This window comes from Triticum dicoccoides, chromosome 7B, assembly GCF_002162155.2.
Source record: "Triticum dicoccoides isolate Atlit2015 ecotype Zavitan chromosome 7B, WEW_v2.0, whole genome shotgun sequence".
In the NCBI taxonomy this organism is placed as follows: Eukaryota; Viridiplantae; Streptophyta; class Magnoliopsida; order Poales; family Poaceae; genus Triticum; species Triticum dicoccoides.
Window position 1 is genome coordinate 663,941,667 of NC_041393.1, and position 10,496 is coordinate 663,952,162.

General features: G+C 42.5%; 1 protein-coding gene across 4 annotated transcripts in view; it reads right to left on the bottom strand.

Moving 5' to 3' along the window:
• LOC119337372 (DUF21 domain-containing protein At4g14240-like) overlaps positions 1 to 3,794 on the bottom strand; it is a 10,817-nt gene extending 7,023 nt beyond the window's left edge. For 2 of the 4 annotated variants that reach the window (XM_037609498.1, XM_037609500.1), the window contains exons 1-6: positions 3,404 to 3,794; positions 2,816 to 2,892; positions 1,760 to 1,843; positions 1,563 to 1,676; positions 431 to 514; positions 274 to 345 (exon numbers count right to left, since the gene is read on the bottom strand). In XM_037609498.1, coding sequence (XP_037465395.1) covers positions 274 to 345; positions 431 to 514; positions 1,563 to 1,676; positions 1,760 to 1,843; positions 2,816 to 2,892; positions 3,404 to 3,695 — 723 coding nt within the window. In that variant the 5' untranslated portion in view covers positions 3,696 to 3,794. The remainder of the gene's footprint in view (positions 1 to 273; positions 346 to 430; positions 515 to 1,562; positions 1,677 to 1,759; positions 1,844 to 2,815; positions 2,893 to 3,403) is intronic. The other 2 variants (XM_037609499.1, XM_037609497.1) reach the window with 1 other exon arrangement.
• Positions 3,795 to 10,496: the final 6,702 nt, after the last annotated feature.

Genomic DNA, 10,496 nt, shown 5'->3' on the forward strand with positions numbered 1-10,496 from the left:
GGGGGGGGATATAGGGGGGAGGAAAGAGGGGAGGAGAACAAGAAGAATGTACAAGCATATGTGCAAGGTGATCTAGGCCAGCAAGCGAGGTGTGAAGGGTACCAGCTCGCTCCTTCATTCTTGAAGAGAAAGAACCAAGTGCCCAAACTGAGGTTGATATGTCAAAGATTATATAAAGTCGAGCAAATCCTGAAGTCACCTCAACTATGGGGAAAATCCTCAATTCCCTCGTGAAAAACAGGTTAGGACCAAAATTATGAAGATGTTGCACACCTTTTCAGTTAAGTCCAACGCTCCACTTATGATTGTAGTCTCATCATGCGTAAGCTCTCCACCCTTACCAGCCTGCCATGAGAGAGGCAATTAACTGTGAGATAACATTGGTACAAGTGCATACTTCTTATAAGGTTACATATTAAAAGCATATTACCGCTTTGCTATGGATAGAAACAAGAGCTTTCAATTGAGCTCGCCTGAAAAGCGCAGATTCATGCCCAAGAGCAAAGTCTAGGAGCTGTGGAGCAATATAAAATGTCAACCACTTCAGTCACCAATAGATAAATCATATCAAGTTTAAACTTTGAACAAAAAATTTAAACAGATAAGGTTACATACTATTCAATGTCAGTTTACTGAAGGGTAAAAAAAATGCTACATTAATCTACAACATTTGTATTTAATTACTGCATTAGCCGTGTACATTAATTGCAATTTTTCAATCACGCATGAACACTACATATTTTTTGTTTGAAATAGAACAAAAGGGTACAAACAGATTGTGCATGGCTCTTAGCTACAGAAACCTTGATACAAGCTAGGCAGCTACAGCAAGGGGCGTTCACTAAATATGCTTGGACACAAAAGTTAACTGTTGACAATCGCTTTCCCAGAAGAAAATTAGCATCACCAAATTAATGCAAGGCATTAAGAAAGACCTAAATATTATAACATGGATGGACTTCAGAAGGATTCATTTTTCTGACTGGAAAACAAATGCCTAGAAATTGTAAGCTACTCTTTAAACCCACCAACAACACCCTATTTAGTAGAGAACCATAACTAGCAAGCACTACCTTCTATTATTCTATTGCACCACGCAGACATGGGCCATACCTACAATTTCTAGTAACTAAGTTTTTCTTTCTCGAGACATCCGGCAGCACTAGTTCAAGTCCCAACATACAACACCAAATAAATAAATAGAACTACATGTTCTTTCGTAAGATATTTAAAGTTTGTGTTAGCTCAGCATATACAAACCAACAAGGTTGCTGAAATGGAACGTAAAGCAACGATGGATATCTATAATAATCTGAATACCAGCTATGAGGGGCAGGGCTAAATAAGAATAGAAACAAGAAATCACTCAAACGCATGTTACCAGAATCACCTAATTAGAAAAGTGTAACCAAAATATCACTTCATGACCTTGTCTATCGACAATGGCACCAAGGAGCAGTGAGCCCAAGACTCATAATAATAGTCTAATTCATTGGAATTCAAAATCTAGGCCACTGGATAAGCTTCAAAGGATATTGAGTAAAGTGACTTTGCTGATTTACCTTCCCAATCGGGTAAGCAATAGGATAGGCAATGACCATGACGATGCGTACAAGCCAGACAAAGCTAGCACCCACTGCCAGCCCATACCTAGTACATATTGCTTGAGGTATAACCTGGTTGTCAAAATGTAATGATCAATCAGATAATCTGTGGGCTGGTAACAGAAATATAAATGCTTGGACATAAGATGCATTACCTCCCCAAAGGCAAGAACAAATGTCACTGACAATATAATAGCAAGAACAGGATTGAAAATCCTGTCAAGGAATATAGGGAGAGCCTGAAAAGGCCGCAAAGAAGTAAGCAGAAGAACCACTGGTTAAAACAAAATAACACAAAAAAGACATGACAGAAGAATGGCTTCTCTGTCTACAAACAGCTCAACAATTCAGAAATGAAGTACAGACAAAGATACACATGTGTGTCACCTAAACTAGGAGAAAGTACCACGCATAAGGTGGGGAAAAGTTTGCAAATATTGAAGTTGAAGATCCATAGTGCAGAGCTGACCAAATATACCAATGGGGCGAGCAAAGATACTGACATGAATGTTATGAAATCAGTTAGCAGTTAGCACCGCCGTTATGTTGAATTCTGAGAGTTTAATGGTCAGCTCATAGCCTCATACCATCCAGTTTACAATATCAGTCCTCTGTCATGCAAAATATTGGCATTGCATGTTGTCCAGCTTGACATGATTAAGAAATTCAGACAAGTGCACGCTCATATTAGCAACTTAATCACAAGTAACAGACTGAACATATGCTCTGTTAACTCAATGATTTAATTATATAGCATAACAATCCTAATAGAACTCTACAAGAAAATCCTATTGCTTCAAAAACTAGAATGAGGAGCTTAGTAATATATTAATTTAGCTACAGCTTTTTGGTACATTCTCAAGTAAATCATGGCTACACCATTTTGTACATTCCCAAGTAAATCACTTCAGAGTAAATCTATATTGGGCGCATTCCCAAGTACATCACTTTAGAGTAAAATTATATTGGGCGCAAAGCATGATAATGTAAACTTGATAAGGCACCAACACAGGACTAAAATCCTTTTTTTCTTCAAAAGAATGCAAACACTGAAAAACAATAAATGCAAACACTGGCTCCCACATGTAGAATGATCATATACCGGAAATCGTGCGACAGCGTGATTTAATACAGACAAAAGTGAACAAGGTGTTCAAGGTCAATAACTTTTCGAGTGCCTGAGCTAGAAACTTGAAACCAAAATTGCGTACCTCCATGGCACAAGCATTACAGAGCAGCAGAGTGACAAGAAGCTGGTGCTGCTTTTTGACAACTGGAAGGATAGCGGCTGCAGCAAACATAATGCATCAGTAACCTAAACAGGAACAACAACAGCAGAAAATGCCAATCGGGGAAAGGAGATGGCCCGTGTTTATCATCGGTCGGACATTAGCTACTGTGCTGAATGATGCAGCATTTAGCTAGCAGTAACAGTCAATAAGCGGGATCATTGCTGCCATTAGTTAGAAATAAAATTTGTAAATCCTGGCAGATGAGCTCTGAGATGTCCACATAGAGATGTGTAATATAATTGCCTAATACGACTGATGTTTTGTCCTAATGTGAGACTGGGGAATGGAAAATCATGGAACAGACAACGGGAAAGAGGAGGGCGCCTGGTCCAACTATCCAGCCGTAGGCCCCACCCACGACATTTTCCGCCGCCGGGGGAATGGGCACGGGCAGCTGACTAATCCTATCTAATCCAATCCTAACCAGCCCGCCCCTCGCCGGCGACGACCGGCCCAGCCAGCCCTTCTTCCGACGGAGCGGAGGAGGCGGGTGTTTGGGGATCTTACCGGCCTGGGCCTTCTCGGCGTCGGTGCCGCTGCGCATGAGGATCTCCAGATCCACGGGGCCGAGCGACATGAGGCCCAGGGTGAGCCCCGACATGATCCCCGCCAGCAGCACCAGGAGAGCGGAGAAGGCCGCGTACGCCCACCACAACGCCGTTCCGAACTCCGTGTCCTCCCCACGCACCGCCGCCATCATCAGCGCCGCGCTCGGCGCGGGTCGCGCCGCCGCCCCCACCACCATCCGCACCGCCACCGCCGCCAGGCTCGCGGCCCTCGCCCTCCCGGCCGACGACATCCGGGGCTGCAGCCCCCGCTCTCAATGTGGGCGAGAGAGAAGAACACGAATGCAGCCCTGCTGTCCTGCTCGGTCCTCGCTGCACAGTCATACCCAACCACCACCACAAAGTCCTTTTGGGTGTGTTTGATAGCATGTATGTTATTCTTCTCTCATCCATGCTGAGTGTAGGCATGCTGAGTCCATGCAGTTGCCCTTGTTTGGCAGCCTGCATGTGTTTAGACATGCTGAACATTTTTTTTTTGAAGTTTGAAATCTGGACATTTTTTAAAAAAATTGAACAAATTTGAAATTCTGTTTTTCTAAAAAATCAAAATTTGAAAAAGTAAAAGAAAATTTAAAATTCTGAACATTTTTTTTGAAAATTTAAATATTGTTCAAAAATTTATTTATTTTAAATTTCTGGACATTTTTTAATTTTTTGAAATTCTGAATATTTATTGAAATTTAAACATAATTTGAAATTCCGAACATTTTTTGAAAATTTAAAAAATATTTAAATTCTAAACATTTTCAAAAATTTAAACAAATTTTGAAATTATGAACTTTTTTGAAATTTTGAACACTTTTTAGAAATTTTAAAGAATTTTTGAAATTATGAACATTTTTTTTTTAAATAAACATATCTGAATGTGGTCTGATGGGTGGGGACGAGGGTAAGGGCCAGCATGGCTGCCTCCATGCACCCTGTCTGGGGTGCATGAGATGGGCATGGCTGAGGGTCCTTTTATGCATCAGATGGACATACCTCAGGTGAGCCCATGCACCCTACCAAACAAGCAAAATTTGGTCGGATTAGAAACTTTTACCCTCATGCACCCTACCAAACATACTCTTATTGGTGCAGCTATCAAACGGAAGTCTGTCGTGATGGGGAAATGGTGCGCCCTCACAACTCGTCTCCAAATAAGACTATTTTTTTCAAATGACATCACACGTGTGATGCGAAGCACTTCAGTTCTCACGTTTTTACAACTAAAGTTGTCGTTTGAAAATAAAAAACAAACAAAATAATAAACTAAAACTTGCTATCTGGAAAAAATTGTTCATGCTTGACAACTATAGTTGCCATCCTCGTGTCACTAAGGGGCTGTTTGGATGGAGGCCTATCAGGCAGCTCCTTTTGCCGGGCACAGATCTTAGCCTACAAAAACGGACGCCTGAGATTCATGCCTCACCCAGGCCGGTTTTTGTGGAAGCGAACCAAATAGCCCCTAAATTGCCATTGTAAATGTTCGGACTTGCCATATCTTCATGCCATACGTGTGGCACTTATCAGGGCCTCTTTTTAGAACCACCCTCTCGGCATTTTATTCAATAATAAGATGGTTTACATCAGATTGCATAACAGCAATCAGAAAATCAAGGCATACATGTGGTTACGCACGAGGAAGAAACTGAACCCTTCTTTGCACATCAATGAGCAACCTCATTGGGTTCCTTTCGAGCATGTCAGATGCTAAAACCCTGGAAGTGGAGAGATATGATCTGATCACTCTGAATACTAAACTCCCCACCATACAATCCTCAGATTCCCATTCCTCTCTAATAGCTTGACAGTCTGTCTCAATGGTCACATACTGCCAGTTCTTCTTCATTGCTAGGTAGACCACCTCTCTACAGCTAGTAGCTCAGCAGAGTATGGATGCGTCAGTCCAGTGAGCTTTACCATTCTCGCCGCCATGAAACTTCCCACATGATACGGGGCTACCACACATGCTACTACATGTCCACCACTGTTGTCTACCACTGCGTATGTATTAAGCTTGAGCCTGCCATTAATGGGTACTACCGACGGAGCCCTCTGCCTTGTTTGAGAAGAGCATCTAAATAAACAAGACGGCCTCTCCGGCATTGGGGCCAATTAACAGTTTGCCCCACTTTTACTCTACCCTAGGCCCATTGACCCTGTCTTATAACGCAATTGATAACATGTCTCATTTTTGTCTATACAAAATGACACAAACTTATATTGACGGTGCATCTTTACCGTATGATAGAAATGAGAGGTGGAAAAAACCGAAATACCCCTTATACAAAAAAACAAAATGTTAGTAGCTCATGCAACCGTATGAACTTTTTAATAAAAAAAAATCCAAAACCTAGCATGCCCAAAAAACTCTAAAACAATTACATAAAAACAAGTATAATCATAGTAGTCTATTGTTCAAATTTCAACCAGTTATGGACAAGGAGCAAAGAGAAATCAAGATTTCAATTTATGTCCAATTTGTTTATATTTTGGGGGGAAAATTGAATTTCTCGGAAAATTCTCAAAAATTACAGAAAACCAAGTATATTCGTAGTAGTGTACTATTCAAATTTCAGCCAATTCTAAACAAGTATCAAAGAGAAAATGAGATTTTGAATTTTGTCCAGATTTGTTTAAATTTTGAGTGAAAATTTGAACTACCCAGTAAAATCGAAACAAACTACAAAAAATATGAGTATATTCATAGTAGCGTGCTTTTTAAATTTTAGTCAATTCGAAGAAGCTATAGCAGAGAAAATGGCATATATACTTAATATCTAACAAATTTGGCACATTAGCCATACACAAAATAGATGAAGTTTCCCATTACATGGTTACAAAATTCATTCTACATCACAAAATAGAGCAGCACATCACAAAGAAATTTTCAAGTCCCAACGCATCACAAACGTATCATAAAATAGAGCAAATCTCAAGTTCACATGCAAAAGCTTCCTCTTGTTCTTCCTTGGGGGTTATCCTTTTGAGAGTTGATGCAATTGTTCTCTTGGGAGTCATTTGTCTTAGAGAGGTCGTGTGCATCGAAGATTGACCATCTCCGCCAGCCATTGCCAAAGCAAGTAGTTACGATTTATAAGTTCACCTTTAGGTGAGAATGCAAATAGTGAAATAAATGTATTAATGAAAATAAGCAAGTTGTCAATTCACCTTCTCGTGACTGGTGTAGAATTGTTTTCTAAGCATGGGGAATGGTGATGAACATTATATTGGGAGTTATTGGGGTGATAGTTGTATGTGTTGGAAATATGCCCTAGAGGCAATAATAAAATGGTTATTATTCTATTTCCTTGTTCATGATAATTGTCTATTGTTCATGCTATAATTGTATTAACTGGAAACCGTAATACATGTGTGAATACATAGACCACAACTTGTCCCTAGTGAGCCTCTAGTTGACTAGCTCGTTGATCAATAGATGGTCATGGTTTCCTGACCATGGACATTAGATGTCATTGATAGCGGGATCACGTCATTAGGAGAATGATGTGATGGACAAGACCCAATCCTAACCGTAGCACAAGATCGTGTAGTTCGTTTGCTAAGAGCTTTTCTAATGTCAAGTATCATTTCCTTAGACCATGAGATTGTGCAACTCCCGGATATAGTAGGAATGCTTTGGGTGTACCAAACGTCACAACGAAACTGGGTGGCTATAAAGGTGCACTACATGTATCTCCCAAAGTGTCTATTGGGTTGGCACGAATCGAGACTGGGATTTGTCACTCCGTATGACAAAGAGGTATCTCTGGGCCCACTCGGTAATGCATCATCATAATGAGCTCAATGTGACTAAGTAGTTAGTCACGGGATCATGCATTACGGAACGAGTAAAGTGACTTGCCGGTAATGAGATTGAACAAGGTATTGGGATACCGATGATCGAATCTCGGGCAAGTAACATACCGATTGACAAAGGGAATTATATACGGGATTGATTGAATCCCCGGCATCATGGTTCATCCGATGAGATCATCGTGGAACATGTGGGAGTCAACATGGGTATCCAGATCCCGCTGTTGGTTATTGGCCGGAGAACTGTCTCGGTCATGTCTGCATGGTTCCCGTACCCGTAGGGTCTACACACTTAAGGTTCGGTGACGCTAGAGTTGTTATGGGGAATAGTATGTGGTTACCGAAGGTTGTTCAGAGTCCCGGATGAGATCCCGGACGTGACGAGGAGCTCCGGAATGGTCCGGAGGTGTAGATCGGTATATTGGACGAAGGGTATTGGAGTCCGGAATTGTTCCGGGGGTACCAGATGATGACCAATGTGTCCGAAAGGGGTTTCGGAGGCCCCGACAAGTGTTGGGGGGCCTTATGGGCCAAGGGGAGGGGCACATCAGCCCACTAAGGGGCTAAGCGTCCCTCCCACCCCATCTCACGTAACCTGGAGAGGTAGGGGCGCCACCCCTAGGGCAGCCTCCCCTCCCGGCTTAGGGGGCAAGTTTCCTAGGGGGTGGGGGCGCCCAAACCCATCTAGGGTTCCCCCTAGCCATCGCCCCCTCCTCTAGATCCATCTAGAGGGGCCAGCCCCCTCTCCCCTTCCCCCTATATATAGTGAGGGGGTGAGAGGGCAGCCACACCCTTCCCCTGGCGCAACCCCTCCCTCCTCCAACACTTCCTCCTCCTCCGTAGTGCTTAGTGAAGCTCTTCTGGAGAACCACGAGCTCCATCACCACCACGCCGTCGTGCTGTCGGAGTTCTCCCTCAACTTCTCCTCTCCCCTTCCCGGATCAAGAAGGAGGAGACGTCCCCGGGTTGTACGTGTGTTGAACGCGGAGGCGCCGTCCGTTCGGCGCTAGATCGGATCTTCCGCGATTTGAATCATCGTGAGTACGACTCCATCAACCGCATTCTTGTAACGCTTCCGCTTAGCGATCTTCAAGGGTATGAAGATGCTCATCCTCTCCCTCTCTTGTTGCTATAATCTCCATAGATTGATCTTGGTGATGCGTAGAAATTTTTGAATTTCTGCTATGTTCCCCAACAGTGGCATCATGAGCTAGGTCTATTGCGTAGATTCTATGCATGAGTAGAACACAAGTAGTTGTGGGTGTTGGTTTGTTCAATTTGCTTACCGTTACTAGTCCTATCTTGTTTCAGTGGCATCGTGGGATGAAGCGGCCCGGACCGACCTTACACGTACGCTTACGTGAGACAGGTTCCACCGACTGACATGCACTAGTTGCATAAGGTGGCTAGCGGGTGTCTGTCTCTCCCACTTTAGTCGGATCGGATTCGATGAAAAGGGTCCTTATGAAGGGTAAATAGAAATTGGCATATCACGTTGTGGTTTTGGCGTCGGTAAGAAACATTCTTGCTAGAAACCTATAGCAGCCACGTAAAAACTTGCAACAACAATTAGAGGACGTCTAACTTGTTTTTGCATCATATGCCATGTGATGTGATATGGCCAAAGGATGTGATGAATGACATATATGTGATGTATGAGATTGATCATGTTCTTGTAATAGGAATCACGACTTGCATGTCGATGAGTATGACAACCGGCAGAAGCCATAGGAGTTGTCTTAATTTATTGTATGACCTGCGTGTCATTGAATAACGCCATGTAATTACTTTACTTTATTGCTAAATCGTTAGCCATAGTAGTAGAAGTAATAGTTGGCGAGACAACTTCATGAAGACACGATGATGGAGATCATGATGATGGAGATCATGGTGTCATGCCGGTGACGATGATGATCATGGCGCCCCGAAGATGGAGATCAAAAGGAGCAAAATGATATTGGCCATATCATGTCACTATTTGATTGCATGAGATGTTTATCATGTTATTGCATCTTATTTGCTTAGAACGACAGTAGCATATATAAGATGATCCCTCATAAAATTTCAAGAAAGTGTTCCCCCTAACTGTGCACCGTTGCGAAGGTTCGTTGTTTCAAAGCACCACGTGATGATCGGGTGTGATAGATTCTAACGTTCGCATACAACGGGCGTAAGCCAGATTTACACATGCAAAACACTTAGGTTGAGTTGACGAGCCTAGCATGTACAGACATGGCCTCGAAACACAAGAGACCGAAAGGTCGAACATGAGTCATATAGCAGATGCAATCAACATGAAGATGTTCACCGATGATGACTAGTCCGTCTCACGTGATGATCGGACACAGCCTAGTTGAATCGGATCATGTATCACTTAGATGACTAGAGGGATGTCCATCTGAGTGGGAGTTCATTAAATAATCAGATGAACTTAATTATCATGAACATAGTCAAAAGGTCTTTGCAAATTATGTCGTAGCCTACGCTTTAGTTCTACTGTTTTAAGATATGTTCCTAGAGAAAATTTAGTTGAAAGTTGATAGTAGAAATTATGCGGACTGGGTCCGTATACTGAGGATTGTCCTCATTGCTGCACAGAAGGCTTATGTCCTTAATGCACCGCTCGGTGTGCTGAACCTCAAGCATCGTTTGTGGATGTTGCGAACATCTGACATACACGTTTTGATGACTACGTGATAGTTCAATGCGTAATGTTAAACGGTTTAGAATTGAGGTGCCGAAGACGATTTTGAAACGTTGAGGAACATATGAGATGTTCAAAGGGCTGAAATTGGGATTTCAGGCTCGTGCCCATGTCAAGAGGTATGAGACCTCTGACGAGTTTCTTAAGCCTGCAAACTAAGGAGAAAAGCTCAATCGTTGAGCATGTGCTCAGATTGTCTGAGTACTACAATCGCTTGAATTGAGTGGGAGTTAATCTTCCAGATGAGGAAGTGATGGTTCTCCAAAGTCACTGCCACCAAGCTACTAGAGCTTCGTGATGAACTATAATATATCAGGGATAGATATGATGATCCTTGAGCTATTCGCGACACCGCGAAAGTAGAAATCAAATAGGAGCATCAATTGTTGATGGTTGGTAAAACCACTAGTTTCAAGAAGGCCAAGGGCAAGAAGGGATACTTCATGAAACGACAAATCAGTTGCTGCTCTAGTGAAGAAACCCAAGGTTGAACCCAAACCCGAGACTAAGTGCTTCTGAAATAAGGGGAACG